This window comes from Osmerus mordax, chromosome 2 (assembly GCF_038355195.1).
Source record: "Osmerus mordax isolate fOsmMor3 chromosome 2, fOsmMor3.pri, whole genome shotgun sequence".
In the NCBI taxonomy this organism is placed as follows: domain Eukaryota; kingdom Metazoa; phylum Chordata; class Actinopteri; order Osmeriformes; family Osmeridae; genus Osmerus; species Osmerus mordax.
In genome coordinates this window covers 21,022,589-21,045,490 of record NC_090051.1, presented here as the reverse complement: position 1 = coordinate 21,045,490, position 22,902 = coordinate 21,022,589, and the positions used below count along the sequence as shown (strand labels likewise).

The 22,902-nt window shown below is 44.6% G+C and overlaps 3 protein-coding genes across 5 annotated transcripts; 2 read left to right on the top strand and 1 right to left on the bottom strand.

The window, feature by feature from the left end:
* Nucleotides 1–63: 63 nt before the first annotated feature.
* Nucleotides 64–6,111, bottom strand: LOC136967581 (ICOS ligand-like). The gene is made up of 7 exons (XM_067261425.1): nt 6,068–6,111; nt 2,908–2,976; nt 2,406–2,476; nt 1,711–2,058; nt 1,296–1,586; nt 598–690; nt 64–209 (listed from the first exon to the last, which is right to left on the bottom strand). Exons 1-7 carry the CDS (start codon nt 6,109–6,111, stop codon nt 124–126), a joined length of 1,002 nt encoding a protein of 333 aa, XP_067117526.1. The 3' UTR covers nt 64–123.
* A 4,488-nt stretch (nt 6,112–10,599) lies between these two features.
* LOC136963764 (exosomal polycystin-1-interacting protein-like) lies at nt 10,600–15,985 on the top strand. Its single transcript, XM_067257840.1, has 2 exons — nt 10,600–10,870; nt 13,250–15,985. Exon 2 carries the CDS (start codon nt 13,319–13,321, stop codon nt 14,078–14,080), a length of 762 nt encoding a protein of 253 aa, XP_067113941.1. The 5' UTR covers nt 10,600–10,870; nt 13,250–13,318; the 3' UTR covers nt 14,081–15,985.
* Nucleotides 15,986–17,243: 1,258 nt separating this feature from the next.
* On the top strand, nt 17,244–22,472 carry crfb1 (cytokine receptor family member b1). Of its 3 annotated transcripts, none has more exons than XM_067254384.1 (8): nt 17,244–18,018; nt 18,201–18,312; nt 19,023–19,140; nt 19,472–19,611; nt 19,867–20,042; nt 20,117–20,276; nt 20,817–20,983; nt 21,787–22,472. In XM_067254384.1, exons 2-8 carry the CDS (start codon nt 18,264–18,266, stop codon nt 22,327–22,329), a joined length of 1,353 nt encoding a protein of 450 aa, XP_067110485.1. In that variant the 5' UTR covers nt 17,244–18,018; nt 18,201–18,263; the 3' UTR covers nt 22,330–22,472. The 3 variants fall into 3 exon arrangements, with proteins under 3 accessions (XP_067110485.1, XP_067110493.1, XP_067110475.1); XM_067254392.1 differs by having other exon boundaries at nt 19,020–19,140; nt 20,817–20,947; XM_067254374.1 differs by having other exon boundaries at nt 19,020–19,140.
* The last annotated feature ends 430 nt before the right edge of the window (nt 22,473–22,902 follow it).

Genomic DNA, 22,902 nt, shown 5'->3' with positions numbered 1-22,902 from the left:
TTTAATCAGAAATACACTATACATTGTTAATGTGGTAAATTACTATTCTAGGTGGAAGTTTTTTTTAATAAAAAAATTAAAAACGTCTGGTTTTTAATGTGAAGTTGACCTCAGCCTGGAATGTCACCGTTGTAGCGGCACCATTTCCATCAGATTCCTGACACCAGCGGCTCCATCATGACACGTAGGCCTATTGGTAATCCTTTTACCTTGAACAAACAAAATAAAATAGAACAACAAAATAAACAGTAATAGTTGAACAGTTCGACACTTGGAGTAGCATTGCTTCGTCCAGGGAGCTATTTTACAGTCTGGCGGCTAGCATGATTTAGGGTGAGTTGGTAAAATAGTTAGCCTAATGGAGTCCGTGGACTAAAACAGGTATAGCCTACATGGTAACATTCTTTAGGCTGCCATAAATCTCTTTTACGGCCAGCCATTGACATGTTAAGATAATCAGCGTTGTTGCATCTTTACAGAGTTTGTGTTTCTGCTAATCGCCAAGTGAAAATATTTTGCCGAATCTGGCCTACTCTGAAATTGAATAATTAATCAATCAGAGTAAGTTTAACAGGTGGATATATATACTTGACTCACGAAATATACACGCACATATGATGACTCCCACAATAAAAACTGGGCCAATAACAGCAACAATAATCCAGGTTTCGGATGTGCCATTTACCTCATCTGTGAAGAAAGAGAAACACGAGTTATAGAAATTACGGTAATAATTTGACACTGCCGTACTAGGCATCTTCCATGGTTATCTTGTGGTTTAATGTGATGTTAACACTATGTTTGGCACATTGGTGGATTCTCTTATGATTTGCCCACAAATCAATCATTTTATTGCCACATATGCTGTAGGATACTGCATAGATCTGAATTAAAAATGCCACTCTTCTCTTGATTGAGGTGTATGTAGCAAGTGATATAACAGGTGATCTAAGATCTAAAAAAAATGTCCAACAACAGAACAACCAGACATTTGTTGTTTTGCACTGGTCACATCACCAGCCACCCTACCCTAGGGCTGTTTCTGGAACAGGAAGCAATTGCCATTGAACTGAATACCCCATTGAACGCTAACCAAATCATCTGCAGCTAGACTATCAGTAGAGTAGCTTTGATGGAGAGAGTTGCACTGATCAAATGGAGATCTCTCCCCCATATACTTTCTAAAAGGCAGTGGGAAAGGATTTAAATGTTGCATTTGATTGGGTATAAAATACAAATATTATAATACTATTAAATTGTATGAATAAGGTATCAAAAGTTATTAAGTCACTCACTGAAATCAGTTGGGATGGACACGTTCAAGGTCTGCTTTGAAGTGGGGTTGGTGACACTGCAGGTTACCGACCGACTTCCTGTTACTGAGACCACGCTTTCCACGTAGTAGGTCCCGTTCTGTTCGACTGTTGAGGTGTTTCCAGCCTCAGAACGTTCCAGAATTCTGTTGTTTGAGGTGTTCTGAAATGTATGGATCCATGTGAGCTCCGGCTGGGGAAACCCACCCTGGGTTGTGCAGTTAGCCAGCATGGCGGCTGTAAGGTTCACGAGTTTCGGCTTTTGGAAAGGTACTGCAGGCGATGAGAGAACACAGGACCACGGAGGGATCAAATAAAAGCGTAAAAAAACATCTGCTACAACTTGATACAGTCATTGATTTAAACGTTGAGGTGACAAATGGAGACCCATCTGTACCTGCCACAAATATGGTGCTGTTGCACACACATCTCTCCAGCTCTTGGTCCTGTTCTCGATAGTAAGCACAGACAGTCTTACTATTGTCTTGAATTGTTAAACCCTCCATTTCTAGGGAGATGTTTCCAAAGGCAAGCTTTTCCGAGGCTTTGATGCGATTTTTATACAAATGATTTTGGTGTTCGGAAAGCACCTTTCCCTCATTAAGATAAAACAAAACTTTTTCATTATTATCTTGCCAATATACAAAGAATTTCTTTAGATCAATGGGATGAGTGGAAAAGTTGACCTGACAGGGTAGGAGTATGGAATGACCAACTGTAACATTGATTGGATGTGTCCATGTAACTGCAAATGAGATAAACAAGAAGGCCTTGTTAAGTACGTGAGTCACATCTATGCAGGGTTTTCTGAAGTGCTCAGTCATTCTGCTGAGTCAATTATTTTACTGTCACAGTGATGGTCAATTAAGTATAACGTCAGAAATGGCCAAGGATGGCTCAATCTCTTGCAAAAACATAGGGACTTTTTCATTGTCTTACACAGATTGCATCACAACAGGCTTTGGACACGGCCACCAACGTGACAAAGTACGCATGCGTGTGTGTTTATCTGCCGTGCTGACACATTTCTGTCTCAGCTAGTAATATACATTTGGTTAATTATTTGTTTATAGGGGGAAGATATTTACTTACCTGTGAGTCCAAGACAAACAAGGCAAATAAACCTAAGATGGTGTCCCATTTCAACCTGCAAGGGAGACAGACTGAAGGAGTCACAAGCCAGGGTGAGTTAATTCAGCACTACCCAATCACATCCGTAATATAGATTCGGGCTAGTAATCCGAAGGTTGCCAGTTCGATTCCCGGTCATGCCAACTGACGTTGTGTCCTTGGGCAAGGCACTTCACCCTACTTGCCTCGGGGGAATGTCCCTGTACTTACTGTAAGTCGCTCTGGATAAGAGCGTCTGCTAAATGACTAAATGTAAATGTAAAATACATTTCTGTGAGTAACGTAGAACAGTGAGTAATCAGAAATCATCTTCTGGTCTTCCCTGTACCGTCCCTTGTAATTAGTACAATTCCACTGGGCTGCCAAAAACTCGGTACTCACATCACATAAAAAATAAGTTATTATTAAAAGTCTTGCACAACGCATATTTTCAACTATAATATTAAGCATAAGTGCGTCCTACCTGAAGATGTAGGTCCTCTCCTGTTCTCGCCCCAAGATGACTGTACTGACACAAACGAGGAAACAATAACTGACTGAAACGAGTCATGTCAGGCAGGCAGGCAGGCAGGCAGGGAGGGAGGGAGGGAGGGAGGGAGGGAGGCAGGCGGGGGGGGAGGGAGGGAGGGAGGGCGGGCGGGAGGGCGGCGGGGGGGGGAGGGGAGGGAGGGGGAGGGAGGGAGGGAGAGGGAGGGAGAGGGAGGGAGGGAGAGACAGGGAGGATGTGCGAGATGCCCCTAGGCTGTAATCGAGCCCAGGCCTCTGCATTAGGCATTTGCCTTTAGTAGATCAGTATCTGAAATCCCTTTCCCCTCCCACCTATCTCCACTGTGAGCTAGCCTGCTGTAGCCTACATGGGGTTTCCCGCAGAAAATGTGTTCGTTAAGGTGGTAGGGTGGGGTAGTTTGGTTAGGGTGGGGTTAGTTTTTTGCGATAGACTATTGCGGGGGGAGGGGGTGGGGGTAGTTTGTGCGATAGACTACTGCGTTCTGCATTGAAGGGAGACTGGCGTTGGTCACGGTTTGGAATGAAAGAGAGTAGGGGGTGGAGCCTCAGCTCCTTCAGGCGACACGCCCCCCCAGTCTCAAGCAGAAAAGAGTTCTGATTTTCTCACGATTTCAAAGCCATCCATCCATCATCTTCCGCTTGTCCGGGGGTCGGGTCGCGGGGGGCAGCAACCTAAGCAGGGAGGCCCAGACTTTCCTCTCCCCGGCCACTTCCACCAGCTCTTCCTGGGGGACCCCGAGGCGTTCCCAGGCCAGCCGAGAGACATAGTCCCTCCAGCGTGTCCTGGGTCTTCGCCGGGCCTCTTCCCAGTGGGACGTGCCCAGAACACCTCACCAGGGAGGCTTCCAGGAGGCATCCTTATCAGATGCCCGAGCCACCTCAACTGGCCCCTCTCGACGCGGAGGAGCAGCGGTTCTACTCTGAGCCCCTCCCAGATGACCGAGCTTCTCACCCTATCTCTAAGGGAGAGCCCGGACACCCTGCGGAGAAAACTCATTTCGGCCGCTTGTATTCGCGATCTCGTTCTTTCGGTCACTACCCACAGTTCGTGACCATAGGTGAGGGTAGGAACGTAGATCGACTGGTAAATAGAGAGCTTAGCCTTTCGACTCAGCTCCTTTTTCACCACAACGGACCGATGCAGAGCCCGCATCACTGCGGACGCCGCACCGATTTCAAAGCCTAATTTAACATACTTGTCTGTGTTTTTTTTCATTCGAATTTGGATGGGTAGTTAATAACACATTCTTCTGTGGTGTGGTGAACTTAAAACTCGTTTTCAATTCCACTTTACAGGATCTTTAAAGCCTCACACTCCCAGAACATCAGTCCTGCTTTTTCGAAGTTCACCCACATAACAAAAGTCTGAAATCACTACCAATCACGAATATTACTGTAAGCCTGATATTACTAGTTCAGTGTTTCCCCTAGGTTTACAGCTTTGAGACGGCAGTGGCAGCGGGCGGGGCGGGTCGGGGAGTGGTGACCATGTAGAGACAGAAATGACATGCCGTCGTGTAAATAAGATAAATAACATAAGGCCATTTAGTTTGTTTAATAAAAGAGCAAGCTGTAACCTTAAATGACTTATTTTGTGATCTGGCGCTATATATATATATATATATATTTTTTTTTTAATATATAATTAACTTGACCTTCCAGGGGGGGGCGGGGGGTGCCGTTGGGGGGGCGGGGCACCCCCCTAATATAATGGTAGGGGAAACTCTGCCAGTTAGTCCAAATCACTAGAGAAGTCAGTGTCTCACACAGATGATAGGAAGGAAATAATAAGTAAAATATGAAGTGGTCTGTATAATATTCATATTATTCAACTTGTGTTCATATAATTAGATACACCAATCAGATGAAAAAGTGAAATGCATCTGACTTCAAATCAAATTTTATTTGTCTAGTCCTTTTTACAAGCAATGTCACAGAGGGCTTCACATATGCCATAGAACTGCTTAAACCAACCAACCACCAACCAACCAAAAACATGTAGGTCACAAGGTCAACTCCTTGTCCTCTTCCCTTCGTTACTCACAGTATGTATTTACCAAGAAAAAACAAAATAGTTGCCGTCACAGTGAGGTGCAGGAGATACACTGTGAAACCAGTTTATGTGTACCAAGATGATACACCTTGGGAAAGGGTTCAGTAAACAAACAAAATAGAAGATTTCTTGCCAGTATTGCGGGTAGAATTGCCACAGTACCCTTATAATCTATTTAGTTGCTTTCCGAAGATTAAAAAAGCATTTGGTTTACTTGTCAGGGTCGAAAATAATTGTACCCAGTAATTTACCATGGACCTCTCACTCTCCCACAGACACACACACACACTCACTCTACCTCTCTCCCCCCCACACACACTCACACACACACTCTACCTCTCAACCCCCACCCCTCTCCCCCCCCCCCCCACACACACACACTCACTCTACCTCTCTCCCCCCCACACACACTCACACACACACTCTACCTCTCAAACCCCCCCCCCCCCACACACACACTCACTTTACCTCTCAACCCCCACCCCTCTCCCCCCCCACACACACACACACTCACTTTACCTCTCAACCCCCACCCCTCTCCCCCCCCACACACACACACACTCACTTTACCTCTCAACCCCCACCCCTCTCCCCCCCGACACACACACACACTCACTTTACCTCTCAACCCCCACCTCTCTCCCCCCCCACACACACACACACACACTCTACCTCTCAACCCCCACCCCTCTCCCCCCCACACACACACACACACTCTACCTCTCAACCCCCCCCACACACACACACACTCTAACTCTCAACCCCCCCCCCCCCCCCCCACACACACACACCACCTTAAGACCTTCCTTCTTCCGCTTCTGTCTGTGGAGAGAGTAGTCCTGTGACACTGTGAAGTGAGTCAAGAAGCCCATTGACCTCTGACCCTGAGGCCCAGGCAGAACCAGGCAGTGGCCTAGCTCTCAGGAACCAATTAAACATACCGTAAATCACTGCTCTGAGGAGGAGGAGGGGGGTGGGGGAATGAATATGCCTCATGCTTTAATTCTCTATTCAAGTAAGCATGCTTGTTACGGCCACATGTGTTGTGTTCTTTGTTTGTCACCTCCCTTCCCTTTTCTGTAGTTCCGCCCAGGTTGTGTTCCCCATGATTGCCAGATGAGATGCACCTGGCCAGGTGATCAAGCAGCAGATAAAGACTCCAGTTTCCTGCTGCAGGAGAGGCTTCTAGCTTGGGGACTGGTGTTGCTGCCTCTTAGCCTGGGAGTTTGTTGCTCTGCTATGTTTGTCTAATAGTTGTGAAATGATGTTGTATTAATAAATCCCATGGATTTGGTACTTTTAAAGGTGTTCTTAGTAGTTGTTTTGGGTCAGTGGTGGAATGTTTGTTCGCCCCATAGGGCCACTAAAGTTGGGGCGTAACAATGCTATAGTGATATTCTGGTGTCAGGCTGTTAGAGGTTTAGCTGGTATGTTCTTGGCAGTAATTTGTGATTAGGATTATGAGATGTGAAATGTACTGGAGGCTCCTGAGAGTGATATGGGTGTGTGATGTGTATCACATGCATTCTTAGGGAAAATCCCTTGAAAAACACTCTTTAAAACCAAATCCAATCTGAGCAATAAAAAAAATTATAAGATGTATTTCATTATTCAAGGTCCCAAACTCAGTCACCGCCATTTGTAAAAAAAAAACTACTGCTTTAAGTGCTGTGTGTTTGTAAGATATTAACTCATAATCAAGGCTTATCTTGACTGAGCTACCACAGGAACTATTGAATGCCCACTCAGTGATGGTGTTAAGATATGAAGTTGGATTTTGACACTTAGCATGTCTTGTATACTGATATATGCAACAGCATATTATTGTTTTATTTCATGGGCAACACAAACTACATTAACTACAGTGTAACGAGCAATACTTGCATACAATTGCTGTGTGATTTAATATGAATTCTTAGCAGTGGAAGTTATACCAAAAGTGAAAGAAACTGTAGTATGGGTGTGGTGGGAAAGTGGATGTTGGAAAATGCTTATCAAGATCAAAGTGAAAAGTGTTTTTCCTAACAATTATTACTTGTTAACAATTATTACTTGTAAGAACTTGTACCCCTTCAAGATCAAAGAGATTTGCAAAGGAAACTCAGTTGCTATAGTAACTATCATTGCTAACTCTTTCTAGCTTACTGAAGTTTATCGTTGCTAACTCTACTATTGCTAAATCTATTGTGGCCAACTCTATCATAGCTTTTTTGAATATACACACATGTATGGACACGCAAATACTGTATATATCATGGAACACACAAACACACACTGACACACAAACGTATAGTCAACACACTCCCAAGAAGTTCTATTGAACTTAACTGAATTCTTGACTAAGTCGACATTCTTTCTCACATGCACAAACACAGACAAACACACACACACACAGAATAATTAATAGTTCCTGCAGTGGGAGAGAGAGTTCTTGTCCTACTGGTTTCATTATAAAACAAGCTGGCCAGTGGCTTTGGCAGAGGACGTTGCCATAGGTACGCTTATAGAAGGGGACTGAGGGGGATGGTTACTGGACAAAGAAAGAGAGAGAGACAGAGAGAGAGGGGACAGAGAGAGAGAGAGGAAAGAGAGGGAGAGAGAGAGAGAGAGAGAGAGAGAGAGAGAGAGAGAGAGAGAGAGAGGCACCTTGTTGCCCAACCACGTGCCTTGGCATTCCTGCTTCGGATCTGTGGGGATCTTAACCTCCTTCTGGGGATATCAGGAAAGAGGGACTACAGAGTCAAGGGAAGAGAAGAGAGAGAAAGAAAGAAAGAAAGAAGAAGAACAGAAGTTGGGGAAGACAACTCAATATAGCTAGATGGTAAGTGTCACGTGATGTGAGGGTTCAAAAGATAATAAGTGTGTGGGAGAGGGTGGGTGGACAGTACCAGTGAGTCACTGTATAACAGCTCAAAGAAATCCCCTTTAAAACTGATGGCTGTAGCATCTTCTGATTCTGTTTCTGAAAAAACAACAACTATATGTCACGATACACTGTGGAAGGTTCTACACCATCTCACACATGTAGCGTAAGAACACACTCAGACTGATAAAGTGGACAAAAAAAATGAGTTTGTCTAAAGTATTATTGTATTATTTATGTTCATTTGATTAAAGTTACCTGGCAAAATCATGCTTCAGAATCCGCACAAATTGAATGTGGAATGGAATTCACAGACATTGCACGTGACTGCAAATGGTCAGTGTTCATTTAACACCATGAGTGTTTAATCAGTACACAAACACTCCTGGGGTCAAAACGAAACAGAAACTTGCTGTAAAGGGTTACTTTTAGTAAATTATTAAAGTCTAAGTCTTACTGTGGAACTAACTGCCTGGGTGTGCTGGGAGTCTTGGTTAGAGCAAGACAGGAGCAGGGAACAAGGGGGAGGAAGCACTCTTAGTAATTATCAGAATAATCATTAACTACATCCACAGACCTCGGAGGAGAGCAGCCTTGGTTAAAGCATCCTGTTAAAGTGGCTGACTAGAGGGAAAGTCCCTCTTCGGTTGGCAAGCTAGACGTCTGTCGCAAGAGAAAGCCAGAACGTTAGCGGCTTGCTCTAGTAGGAATTGGCCGTTGGCATATGATTGTCTCCGCTCCAAACCCCGGTGGGTTCTGGGAACTCGAGCGGAAGTGATCTTACGGCTGGGTGAAGAAGCCAACATTAGCATCTGCTGGGTCCTCTGGGCAGCGATTCTCTGGTTGCTAGCAACACTGTTGCCACAAAAACAGTTGAGGCACACGTGAATTATGTGCCGGCATTCGCACTGAGACCAACATGTCCTCATGCAAGCGTAACATCTGTGTATTGGCATGACCTGGTGAGTAATGACCAGGTCAGAAGAATGCTTAGTGTGCATTTGTCTGTTTAGAGGGAACCATGATAAATAGATGATAGATATTTTATTGATCCAGAGGGATGTACTTATACCTTAAGTGGGTCACATTTTAGATCCAGGTGCTCATAATAAGCGTTCATAAGAAGACAGGGTATCTGGAGAGTACTGGTGTAGCCTACCTACAGTAGATCTACTTTGTACGAGCAAGTTTTCACATCAGAAAGTCTGTTTGTCGGTGTACTTGGGAGACTGGAAGCAAATCAGTGACATAATGTTTTCAATTTAAAAGGCATTGAATACTTAATAATGAAATTTAAACACTACCCAATTTCTTGGTTTTGAATTCACCTCTTTAAAATTGAAATATGAATTTATTTCAATGTAAACAGATCCAAATATTTTCGCCAAAGAAATTCTGAAAATCAGCTACACCTGGATGAGGGGCCTGAGAGAGGACTGCAGTTGGACCCTTCTCGGAGAAGTGAGATGGTTCGATTGCCTTCAGGTTCAATTGCCTTACCTGTCCTTGGTATCCTGGATGTTGCAATCACAATTCTTTCGGCTGAATTTTTTTTCCGGATAGAGTAATTTCGCCTAGAGATTTTACTTTTCGAATATGAGCAACCTGAATGTCCGCACCTTGAATTTTTGGATCTGATATCATATTTCAGTTTTAAAGAGGTGAATTCAAAACCAACAAATTCAGTGGTGTTAAAATGAAGTATTCAATGCCTCTTAATATTCAAGACATGATGTCACTGATCCCATGTCTGCATAGCTCTCTTCTCACATGCACACTGTCTCTAACAGGCACTGTTCTGACCAGAATTCTCTTGTGGCGTTTTCACTCTCTCTCTTTTTTTTTTTTGGGGGGGGGGGGGGGGGGGGGGTGTACGTGCAACGTGCTTTTTGTGTGCGTGAGAAAGTGAGTGCTCTGTGCTCTAGTTTTGAACCGAAGCCAAACAACCAAGCACGCACACAGAGCCCCAGTCCTCCAGGCTGTTGAGGTAATGAGTACCACGGGGCCAGGTTGAACCCATGTGTGTTCTCCTCCAGCTCTCCTCAGCTGACCTAGCGAGATCAGCTCCACCACAACCCCATCACAGAGAGATCAGCTCCACCACAACCCCATCACAGAGAGATCAGCTCCACCACAACCCCATCACAGAGAGATCAGCTCCACCACAACCCCATCACAGAGAGATCAGCTCCACCACAACCCCATCACAGAGAGATCAGCTCCACCACAACCCCATCACAGAGAGATCAGCTCCACCACAACCCCATCACAGAGAGATCAGCTCCACCACAACCCCATCACAGAGAGATCAGCTCCACCACAACCCCATCACAGAGAGACCTGCACCCAGTGGACAGTTAAAACAGCTTATCTGTCTGAACACAGTGTAATAATACAAAACGTACTATATTATAAGAAAACACACAAGGGAACATAAGTCATATTTTTATATTTTATTTTAATATTCATTTATTTTATTTGTACAGTGAATTCAATCATCTCATCTCTGATTTTAGAATCGTATAGATATGATTGGTGACTGAGCAGCAATTCCCTTGGATTTCCATACTGGATAGCAACCCAACTGCAGGTGGCAGTCACTGCCTCTCACATGCCTAGCCTCCCCTCGCATGGAAGGGGGAGCTAGTGGAGGAGGAGGGAGAGAGAGAGAGAGAGGGAGAGAGAGAGAAGGAAAGAGAGAGGACAGGAAAAGCTTGGGACTCGTGGTGAAAATGAGCAGAGGCTTTGCGTCCGTCATGTTTCTGCAGTCCATTCATGCCATTCCGTGTTCAGAGTATGTTTTTCTCTTTTTTTTTCTCTCCTTCTCTCTCTCTCTCTTCTGGACTGACTGTTCCTGCCGTTTGCGTCCGTAGACAGTTGTGAGGGGTTCCAGTGCATCTGTCCCCAGATGTTCTAGCCTGCGTAGCTGTACTGGGAGCCAAGCTTAAGCTGTTTGCGGGGAAGAGACATCAACATGCCTCCTTGACTGCCAGAACACCCTCTGTAAGTACATATTAACACACTCCTGCACACTCACACAGTGGTTTGTCTCTGTATCCTTAGATGAAGATCCGTAGACAAAGCTTTGGAGTGATTGTGTGTTGTGTGTGGTTGCATCTGTGTCTGTGTGTGTGCGCGCGAGTGTGCCTTTGTGAATGTTTCATAGAAAGAAAGCAACAGAGAAAGCAAAGGAGAGAGGGGGGGGGGGTGAAAGGGAGAGGAAGAGATGATTTGGGTGGGTGCTTGCGACCGCATGTGGAACATGATGTCAGAGGAATGCTCTCTGCCTCTCCTTCAGCAAGCCCAGTCTGGAACTTCAGCCTCTCTCTCTCTCCCTCTCTCCCTCTCTCTCACTTAGCATCCGGCCCTGCAGCTGGAGCCTGGACAGAAAAAAAGAAGGGAGGAAAACAGGGTATGGAGGGAGAGATTGGGAAAGAGTGGGAGAGCGGAGGATTAAAGAGGTGGATAGGAAGGGAGAAAAGGAAATACGGTATCAGAAAGACTCAGAGAGGCCTTGAGAGAAAAAGAAGCAGAGGAAAGAGAGAGAGGGAGAGAAGGAGAGAGGGGGGGAGAGAGAGAGAGAGGGAGGGAGGGAGATGCTGGGGTTGGGGTATAAGGGTGTGAGAACATTTGTAGACGGCAAAGAAACAGTAGGAGGCAGAGTTCAAAAGGGGAACAGCTGGAGAGGGATGACTAATATTAGGGTTGAGTGAAAAAAGAGTGGGAGTAATGAAGAATAGGCCTAGAAAGAGATGAGGAGAGAGAGAGAGAGAGAGAGAGAGAGAGAGAGAGAGAGAGAGAGAGAGAGAGAGAATGTAGTAGGTTACAGTAGCTCACCAACCTGGGACTCTGGTTGGAAACGTGCAGCGCCACAGATCAGGTGACGTCTGAGGAGAAACGGTCACAAACACGAGGCTCAAAGACTGAGAGAAACAGGTGGTTAGTAGTACGTTGCAGTTTCGGGGCTCATCTTCATCGTTTCATAGTCAGCTGGACTCACCTCGTCCAATAGCATATCAAGAAAAGTTCTGGCCTTCTCTTCAGGAACTATGTGACTATGCAGTTGTGTTCTGGGTTTGTTAGTCGTGAAGTATATGTCATGGGTTGATGTGTTTGCTTACTTCAGGGAAGGGTGAATAGGGGACTGCCCTCTCAATCATCAGCCGGGCTTAGCCCTTCCGTGTGACTGAAGAACTAAAGGCACTCTTTGTGACCATATCCATCCTTCTTTCTTTCCCAGACCTAGTTTCAAACAACTAAGTACATTTTGTCCATCCGTACTGCCAATCACAACATCGGAAAGTCCTCTCCTTCTTCAACCCACAAAAAAGAAGGGAAAATGTGCCTCCTAGACGTCAGGCCTGCTTATTCATCCCTCTTCTCCTCCTCTCCTCGACAAGGAAAGAAAGAGGGCAGTGTTTTATTTTTCCTGCCAGTTTTTATGTGGCTGGCCACGGACATTTACCACAGCGCAGCAGGGCGAAGGCACTTTTATAGACAGCCGTATGCCATCCGCAGTAGCCCTGGGCATGGAAGGACCCCTCCCCAATAAAGTCAGAGAGCAAAAAATAAGTGGCTCAATTATGCGTGTGGGAGCTTGTCCTGGCCGAGACGAAAAGATTCAGTTGGCTGTCTCTCACGGCTTTTGCTCGGTACCCAGTAAAAACACAGACGTAAATTACAAGCCGAGGTTACTGTAGGACATTACAGCTTGACGTGTTTGTGGGACAAGTCTGGATCTTCGGTTCACATGTTTGAAACCTTCAAAGAAACACACAGGATCGTTATGTGTCATCAGAAGTGCTTTATAAAGTAATTCAATTCAAACTGTGCTATTTCAACCTCGCTCAGACAGAAAAGTATCAACAGATTAAAGATGAGCTAGATTAGATTAGACTTTATTTGTCATTGTGCAGTAAAACCATACATCGAAATTTGCTTGTGCAGCCTCTAAAACAATACTCACTTTCATATACACACTCACACAATAAGTAAAAGATAGATCTACATGAAAACCCAACAAACGTTAACTGTCTGTCTGCTTTTACAGACTTCATTTTGCCTTCTCCACCCCAACTGGTGATAGACTGGTTCCTGTGTCTATCTTTACCAGTCATGCATGGGGTGAACTTCCTCTAGGAGTATGGATTGTAATTCATGCGCTCAGGTTTATTAGCTGTAGGCCCAGTGATGAGGACAAGTGTGGGGTTGAGTAAATGATTCAGTTGAATGTGCTTGTTAAAATGAGATTTCAACAGTCTTACCGACTGTTAAAACCTCATTTTAATTTTCCATTTTTTTTCCAATGTATTACCGATTCTTAAGATCTCATTTCAAATTGTCTATTTGTATTAAATATATATTTTCCCTTCGCCCTTCCAGGTTTGTCCAAATACCCCTACTTCAGCATATCCAATCAGTGAAGATGTAGTCTGGTTGGTTGCCGTGGAGATGTCTCTTAGCAGGACCTCCCCTTGGCTCCGCCCACCTGTTTTGTTGCAGTGCCTGCTGGGAACGCTGTGGACTCTGCTCCTCCCCTTCCCCGTCACCCCGACGACAGACCCCGCCCCTGCCCCGCCCTCCAACAGCACCCTGCTCTTCGACACCGGCGCCCCCGGCAACAGCCTGCGCAACTGCAGCTGCTCAACCGCCATCCAAGACTGCAGCGAGGCTCTGGCCAACCTGCAGTGCGACTGCCACACCGTCCAGCGCTCGGCACTGTCCCCCGGAGGCCTGAGGGTGCCGGGGGGCTTGGCCGTGTGGGTGCGCCAGCCCTGGGTCCTCCAGGAGCTGCTGAACGGGAGCGAGGTGTCCGACCTGCGCCTGTCCTCCTGCGGCCTCGGGCCTCTGCTCACACAGCACCTGGCTGTGTACGGCCTCCGGAGGCTGAGGGTCCACAGCTCTGCCCAGGGGGCGCCACACCCCGACCAGGGGCTGAGCATCGCCTCCGGGGCCGGGGTAGACGTCAGGGTCGGGGGGTCCCTCTCCTCGGCTGATCCCCAGCCCCCCTCCTCCGTGCTCCAGGTGTCCATTCTGGATTTGGCGGTGCTGAACGGGTTCTCAGCCCTGAAGGCGTACAGCGTGGCTGGACCCACCCTGTCCAGCCTCTCCCAGCACCTCCCTTTCCTGTCCCTGCCTCCACCCCCATCCACCCCAAACGACCCCCTACCCTCGAACCCACATCAGAAATGGGTCCTCACCTTCATTTATTAAAGCGTCTATCGTTTTGTTCGACATCTGCGGAAAATCAACGATCTGGAAGACACTGTTGTCTGTGGAACCATGTTGTAAGGTGGGCTTCGCAACCGTGACGATTGAAAATCTACTGTATCCATGCCAACAATGTAAAGAGACAGAGACAAGGACTACTTTTGTTCGCATCTCTTAGAACCGACTAAATGTTCCTGGGACATCTTCTTGAATTTGATCAAATGCCGACAAAATGGTATTCCATCTGGTCTTTTCTTTCCGCACTTATCGAGTGCAGATGGTCTATTAAACATGCTGTTATGAAACAGGTTCGGACGGCTGTGTTACGAATGGGATTGTGCTCAGAGAATCTTTTTGGATCTGGCAGCAGATTCCTCTTCTCTTGGATCAAGTCCGATTCAAATGTTCTTCACTTGATACGGAATGTTGTGCCCCCTACTTTAAGCTGGACTTGGTAGGACACTTATGTGAGACTAAGAAGATCTATGTGGATCTCAACTGGTTCGATCTGGAAACTTGTAATCATGTCGGGGTGTTAAATATAATGTCAATGTGGTTTTGATGTTCTAGATCATATTTTTTTCTGGATTTCCCAGAAGTTGGATTTGTATGGATATCGGAGAATTGACAGGGATATTCTGCTTATACTCTTTAACAGTCCACTCTGTTTTTCTTTGTACAATTGGAAGAATGTTCTAAAACTACTGTAGCTAAGCACTTAAATCAGATGACAGAAGAGTTGGGATAAGTACTGACTAGCATGCAAAGAGGTGTTGGGAGCACAGAGAGAAGCTTTCACTGATCTCCTCACAGGCTCTCTGGGTTCTGTCTGCTCTGTATTTCCAGCTCCTATCCTGAGAGAGAATAGACATCATTAATCTGAAACTGCTCTCACAAACAAGGACTGCAGCCAACACTTCTGTTCTGCAGATCCTTCAAAAAAGGAGCTGCGTATATATGTGCGTGCTTTCACAAGTTTGTGTATGCGTTTAGTGTATACTGAATATGCACGGTGTCAGTATTATTTGTGTGTGTGTGCGTGTATGTACATATTTGTCCATGTAAATCTGTGTCTGTTTGTCCGTGGGAATGCATGGATAACAATGTCCGTTCATGTGTGTGTGCACAATATTTACAATTGCTTTGGTATCGTAAATGCTTCTGCTTATTACTTCTCTGTGGCGGCATTGACTGCTATTTTCTGGCACTGTCGACACTTTTCGCATATGCCATCCTAACCATGTGTCCACTGATGACCGTGGATGTTGGAATCTTTGATACTGTCTAAAACTCTGCCTGCCTTGTTTGGTTTGGCCAAAAGTTGGCATTATTCAACTCCATCTTGGTAACAGACTATAGTGCTTATAAGCACACACTATTGACAACAACGTAGCAAAGTATAAACATTTTACTTTTACAACAGCAACAAAATAAAAGATACCTCACCATGTACCAGCTGATACTCTCCATCCAGAACATTCCACCAAGACCAAATCATTGGGGAGGAGAGTTTCACATGCTCTAATGTTAGCCATTACGGTTTTGGAGAGTGAGACCTTTTAAATTCAAACAACGGTTTTCATGTCCACCTCTCACCTGATTTTGGAAATATTTACCTGGGGTTAATTTTAAGCCTGTTGGCTGTCTATGTAGTTGTATAAATTATTTAGATTTTATGATGTGTTTGATGAGTGACTCGTCCGCTATGTGATCACGACAAAAGTAGCCTATATTTGAAAAGGTTTGGTACGTTTGATTTGTATATAATTTGGTTTGTGCAGACAGATCATTATAGCCTGAATAAAGGAATTTGTGCGTCAAACTTTCTGTGTGGATTATGGCTTCTCCACATAGGCCTACTTGGTGTACTTTACAGATCAGTAGAGTTATGTATCAATACAAATTCGCTAATTATTGAGTACAAATTTTCTTTGGACACGACAGCTACCACTCAATGAAGAAGACAATTCATACAAAAAAATTATTAATGCCGAAATACGTCATTTACTATACTTGAGGGACCTCTTGTGGCTAAGGAGGGTGTTGACCGTAAAGCTCGTGGTGGAATATCCACGATCCTATTACATTAGACGTCGTTCAATCAAAACAGCTTAACCAATAGAAAGCCTTTTCGTCCGTCGAGGCATTTTCCTGCTTCCGCTGTTGTATCAAAATCGGTGACCTGTCAAAAACTGACCAGGTGTCACTGTGCTAATAGCTTGCCAATGTTAAGGTAATGGTAAGGGCCGCGTTTCGGAGCGTTCTAGAGCGCGCGCTCTAGAACGCTCCTAACATAGTTCTCTAAGGTCACTGTTGTAGTCATGGCCAAGCGTGTAGATTTGGGTTCATGTACTCACAATATCGATCAAAATACCACTTTTACACAACATTTATGTAAGTGCAAGATTTTACTAGTGCAAGATTACAGTAGAATACATGTTACGCCACCGGTCACTCAACCAGTCGTTTGTAGGCTGGGCTAGCGAGCTAGCAGTGGCACAGAACAGTCACGTAATGTGACGAGACTAAATTTAAAAGTAGGCTATAAAAACACACTAGGAACAATGACGACATCGGCAACCATGCATTATTAGTTTAATGTATTCTTTAAATTCAGGCTCGTCACATTACGTGACTGTTCTGTGCCACTGCTATCCCAGCCTACAACGACTGGTTGAGTGACCGGTGTCGTAACATGTATTCTACTGTAATCTTGCACTAGTAAAATCTTGCACTTACATAAATGTTGTGTAAAAGTGGTATTTTGATCGATATTGTGAGTACATGAACCCAAATATGCACGCTTGGCCATGACTACAACAGTGACCTTAGAGAACTACAACTCTGTATTAACTTGTCTAACACGCCCCCGAGCGTGGTGTACTGTGGGAAGGCAAGCGATGCAGAGCGTTAAAAAACGCTGCAGTGTGAACGCAGCTAAGAGCTTCTTAACGAATCTGGGAAACGCGGCCAAGAACATTTGCTGAACAGCATGGCAAACATGATTGGTCACTGATCATGTTTCCGTCAAGGATTTAGTCAAGTAAAATACAATATCATAAATTTTTTACACGAAGGCGAGCTCTACTAATAAATGTGTACAGTATGAATTCGATGCATTACTGTACTGACAGCAAGCTGAACAAACTGTATTTTATTTTAAATGGACTACAACACCAGGCAAATAAATACAGAGGAGACGTCACAAGCAACACCAGCGCTGCATGAAGTCGAACGCACCTACATACATGCGCCTGTGTTGTGGTTCCATTTTTTTAAACTTGCTGTTGGTACGTATCAAGAATACTGAGTCAACCTATTTAAAAAGGATGTATTAAAAGCAAATCCTTTTGGGTGCCATTTTTCGAAATCCCAATGGGAAATACATTTGATTTAATGCAACGCGTTGGTTGCATAAGCTTTAGCATTAGCATTTTTCTGTTGCCGACCTGCCGACCCGGTTGCCTGTACAATTTTTTTGACCAATAAATGTCGAAAGTACTGCTGCCTACAGCGCCACTTAACGAAGACTTAACGACACGGTTTGGACTATCTCTAGACACTAGCCTTGGAACTAGAGCTATGGTTCTGCTGGCACCAGACGAATCTGCGAGCTCATGTTTGAATTCGCTCTGGCATATCAGGCAACAGCGTACTTTGCAGACAAGTATTTGGGAGGCAACTACAAATGACTGGTCTTGGAGATATCACGTGATTGGAAGGAAACTCGCCACCCTTCGTGACGTTTAAAAAACTGGTGGACTATGGCACCCGAGTGTCGTCAGGGTGTAGAAGCTCTCTGTGATACAGTGTAGATCATGCAGTTGACAGTGTGTATTTTTGAGTAATGTTTGTCATTTTCGATTCGGATTTTTATGCGTACGATGGTAATGCGGAGCTTTGACGAATACGGCAGGCTATCCAGATGCTGCCGTCCTCAGGTAAATCTGAAACATCATGCCATTGAATTTATCATAGTTTTAAACCAAACTCAAATCAACAAACGTTTTTATGAACACATAATATAGTTCACAACTGTTCATAAACATTTGGATTCAGTATAAATAAATCTACAATTTGACCGGTAGAATTAATAGCATCGAAATTATTGTTCTTTTTCTAGCGTAATTCCAAGAAAATGCAGCAGAGAAAGACGCCGTATCCGGAGCTTTATGTTTAAGAAGAAATGAAATATTCACTTCCAACTTTTTATTTATTGTTACAGTGTTCCTATGGTAAGTTATTCACTTTTACTACCATGAAACCAAGTTAGTGATTAGTGCCTGATATACTGGTAGTTCAAAGTCAAGTCTTTTATTGTCAGATGCACAGAACAACACAGGGTCAGACTGGGCACTGAAATTCTTAGGACAAGACAATGCCATAGAAGTACACAGAACATAGATGACATCTATGATAAGCTAACATATAGTAAATCTTCTAATATACAAATAATTTACAATATTCAATACAGTATACTAAACCTCTGTAAATACACATAATAACCTATACTAACCACATGTACACACCCACCAGTGAAAAGGAATGTGATGCTTTATTTTACATCGTATCAAATGTGTTTGTATGCACATACAATCACACACACTTGTGTTTGCTGATACAGCCAGTGTCATTGCTTGTAAGCATATAAGTCATGTGTCACATTTAAAAAGGCAAATGGGGCTAATGGGGTCAGATGGCTGAGCGTTTAGGGAGTCGGGCTATTAATCAGAAGGTTGTTGGTTAGATTCCCGGCAGTGCAAAATAATCTTGTGTCCTTGGGCAAGACACTTCACCCTACTTGCCTCGGGAAGAATATCCCTGTACTTACTGTAAGTCGCTCTGGATAAGAGCGTCTGCTAAATGACTAAATGTAAAATGTGATGTAAATGCTAAACTGTCAGTGGTCCTAAACAAACGTTTGTGTGTGACTTTCTGTCAGCAGCTTTGTACGTACTACCTGCTCCTCTCAATGTGTCCGTTGACTCGCACAACTTCCACCACAACCTCCGATGGGTCCCGGGCCCTGAAACGCCTCGGGGAACCACCTACAAGATGTGCAGGTGTCTCTTGTCGGTTTTCATAGACCCCCCCCCCCCAACACTCCCTCATATTGATGCTGACAATTAACTAAATATTTCTCAAACACATGGAGGTTATCTGTGTAACTGATTTGGAGTTAGGTTCCAGAGATGCTCAGGAACTGTGCAGAATGTTAGGCTGCGTCAGCACTTGATAGAAGTTTTAATTGGAAGTGAAATATTTGATACGCCAGCATTTTTTTTGCAAGCAGTGTTTGGTCTTCACAAAATTAAATCATCTCTGTCCGTTGATCACAGCCTATGTCTATCCATCTTTCCGATATTTTCTTTAATCATTTGTTTCTCTCCACAGGCTGCAGGGGGAAAGATGCAAACCTGTGAAAAATCCGCTGAAATTGGATCCGTTCAGCACACATATTCTGTGCGTTTGGGCAGTATACAATCAAACAGAGTCCAAGAAAGCCCAGACTGTTTTCACTCCCTTTACAGATAGTAAGTCTGCTTGCTCAAAGAAGCATTGTCAAACTTTAACTCTGTTCTTTCAACTGTTAATCCATGATCAAATGTTTATTCTGAATGGGTTATTTGGTAAAGGTTGGTTTCATCAGGCTAGTTGCCACAGGTGGTGCCTGTGTTGCCTCTCACTCTGGATCGCTGTGTGTTTTGAATGTCTTTTGTTGACACTTTGTAATATCCTGACCTCTGGGTATGTCCAAAAATGCTACGGTTGTCTTTCTTTTCTCCTAGCTGTCATCAGTTCGCCAAATTTTACTTTGACCGGATGTGGCAACTGTACTGGCCTTGAACTTGAGATCTCTCCTCAGCCTCTCCCAGATAAGGGACATTATTTTAAGAATAAAACAATTCAGGACTTGTATGGAGGGCATTACTCCGTATTATGGAAGAAAGCTGGAGACACAAAGGTGAAGACACCTCCCCTTATCCATATATTCTTTAGACCGTCACTTCCATACTGAAATATTTCCACTCTTTGCAGATTATAAATGATGCAAAAATCTCCGAATTGAAGCTTGAACTAAAGGACTTGGAACCAGGTGTGAAATATTGTGTACAGGTGCGCCTGGTCACTAATAGCAATCCCAAAACACTTTCCTCGGAGTGGGCATGTGCTTATACCAGTGTGAGGCAGAACCAAGGTGAGTGTTTTTTATTTTGGGTTTATCCATGTACCTCTCCATTTCCTATTCTGAAACAAAAATCAAAATAACAAAAGAAAATATAATTTTGTTTTGTATTACTCACTTTGCAAGCGGATATCCAAGCTGTTTCTGACCCTAAATATAGTACATTTTGTACACAAAAGAAGAAAAGAGTCACTCTCGAACCCATCCCATAATTATACAGCTCACACTGTTGCATTTACAATAAACAAATATTGAAGATATTTTGTGTTACTATATAACAAAGACATAAAGGGCTTAAATGAAGCCGATGCCTCATGTGATTGTATTTCTTTAACTGGTATATTGCAGAGGTTACTTTCCCTTCCCATCTTCTCTCTTTCATCTCTCCTCTTTCATCTCTCATCTCTCCTTCTCTCAGTTCTCATCTCTCCTCTCATCTCTCCTCTCATCTCTCCTCTCTCATCTCTCCTCTCCTTCTCACTCATCTCTCCTTCTCACCCGTCTCTCCTTCTCTCTCCTCATCTCTCCTGTGTTTCTCTCCTCCTGTTTCAGTGCCAGCTATTCTCTTGGGGGTGTCAGCTCTGATCATACTGGCCAGTGTAACCTTACTGGTCCTGGGGTTTGGTCTGGTGTACACCGGCTTCCTCTGGATGCTGAAGGCCCATCTACCCAGAGCACTCCTGGTGAGTCACCATTTACAGCCTCATCCCACACGCTCGGTAATAAATAATGTGTTTATTTAGAAGATGCTATCCATGGGATTTTCATCTTGTGAGCTATTAGCTGGGCTCTAGGTGTGTGTTGCTCAAATGATGACCAAGGACCCAGACATAGGGGAAGGTTTAAGGCGCTTTATTTCCATAGTGCAGGATTCAGGCAGACAACGGTTGTCATGAATTATCTAAAACCAAAAGTTCCCCCACTGGGATTTCAACAAAAGTCACTTCACCAAGCACTTGCCTGCATTTTCTCTAACTTCATTTACATTTACAATCACAAGGTTGTTGGTTCGATTCCCGGCTGTGTCAAATGACGTTGTGTCCTTGGGCAAGGCACTTCACCCTACTTGCCTCGGGGGAATGTCCCTGTACTTACTGTAAGTCGCTCTGGATAAGAGCCTCTGCTAAATGACTAAATCTAAATGCACAGTAGGCGTCAGGCATCTGGCCCTTGCCTAGTCAATGTTAGCAGGGGGTGCATTTCGTGGCAAGGCCCAACACAGCTATGCCCTGAAACGTATCTGTATATATTGATATATCGGTTAAAAGCCACAGTGGTACTATTTCTAGCTAGCTTTCCATTGGCATAACTGGTAGTGGTCCTGCTTGACATGTCAAAGGTGGAGAGTGTGCACCCAGGTGGGATCACATACACAATCAAGGTTGAGACATTCAAAGTCTATGCAGATGATTTTGAGGCAAATACGACTTAACTCACAACACGAGGATGCTGTTAGCTCGTGGCACGCCATGGTACTCTCACCCCACCCCTTTTTGAACCTCTCTCGGCTCTCTCCATACAGGCTACGCTAGTCCACTACTACATCCTCACCCCAGAGAGGACGATCCCTGACCTGGTCTCCATCGACTCGCAGCCACAGGAACTGGTGAAGGGCGTCAGGACAAAACCGGACCCAGACAGAATCAACCCAGACCTAACTACCTCAGATGAAGAGGAGGAGGAGGAGGACAATGGTAACCATGGCTACATGGATCGGCCTGTTGGGTTACGCTCAGACTCGAACTCCGGTAGAGAATCCCAGGATGCATCAGGAGGGGAGGGTGTGCCCCTTCCCGACGTTGCAAGGGATTCTGGGGGCTTGAGTACTGAGGTAGAGGCAGAGGAGGGGGAGGTGTCTGTGGGTGGGGCTGTGCTCAGAAGTTTCACTGAGACTGAGGTCAAAGATTATTCGGTGAAGGCCTCTATCTGCCTCGAGGATTTAGCCACAATCGCACAACATGAGATGGGGGGGGGGGGGGAGGGAGGGAGACACATCAGAGGAGCCGGAAATGCCGGGAAACGTCAATCTGTTCTCCGTGACTCTGGGGAGAATAGCGATAGATGAAGAAGAGGATGAGGAGGTGAATCAAACAACTTCTCTTTTGGACAATCTGTTATCAAAGCAGCAGCCTTTGCTTGCAGATGTCAGAACAAATGCAAGTCTAGACAATATGGGATCCCAGAATGAGATACAGACAGACAGCCCGTGGACGTCCTCTGATTATGATGGACGGAACAGGCACTCTGGGTACCTTGCTTCTCACACAGGAAGAATGCAGACAGGTAGTGAGGAGGAGGAGGAGGAGGAGGAGGAGGAAGAAGAAGAGGAGGAGGAATGTTCAGGTTACATGGGGCGTTGAAATGTGTATCACATAATCCATCCACCATACGGAGCAAGTTCTGTTATACATTCCTGTATTAAGTTGTTAATAAACATTTTTTTGTTCGACTGTGGATGCAAATGCTTGTCTGGGGTGGGTTGACAGTGACACTGTCAGTGTGTGTGTGAGTGAGGGGGGGGGGCAGTGCCAGTGTTTAAACTTTTCAATAATGGTGCTGTTATTTTTTTATCTGTTGCGTATTAAACAGTCAATAAATAATGAATCGCATTTGTATTGTCAACCAGTCTTTCACATTA

Excerpts from the sequence above, each read along its gene's own strand:
- LOC136963764 (XM_067257840.1), top strand. The coding sequence starts at position 13,319 with ATGTCTCTTAGCAGGACCTCCCCTTGGCTCCGCCCACCTGTTTTGTTG.
- crfb1 (XM_067254374.1), top strand. The coding sequence starts at position 18,264 with ATGAAATATTCACTTCCAACTTTTTATTTATTGTTACAGTGTTCCTAT. Across the intron at positions 18,313-19,019 it reads ATTGTTACAGTGTTCCTATG|CAGCTTTGTACGTACTACCT; the intron begins GTAAGTTATTCA and ends ACTTTCTGTCAG. Across the intron at positions 20,043-20,116 it reads AGAAAGCTGGAGACACAAAG|ATTATAAATGATGCAAAAAT; the intron begins GTGAAGACACCT and ends CACTCTTTGCAG.
- LOC136967581 (XM_067261425.1), bottom strand. The coding sequence starts at position 6,111 with ATGGGGAACACAACCTGGGCGGAACTACAGAAAAGGGAAGGGAG. Across the intron at positions 1,587-1,710 it reads CAGCACCATATTTGTGGCAG|TACCTTTCCAAAAGCCGAAA; the intron begins GTACAGATGGGT and ends CATCGCCTGCAG. Across the intron at positions 691-1,295 it reads GTCCATCCCAACTGATTTCA|ATGAGGTAAATGGCACATCC; the intron begins GTGAGTGACTTA and ends CTTTCTTCACAG.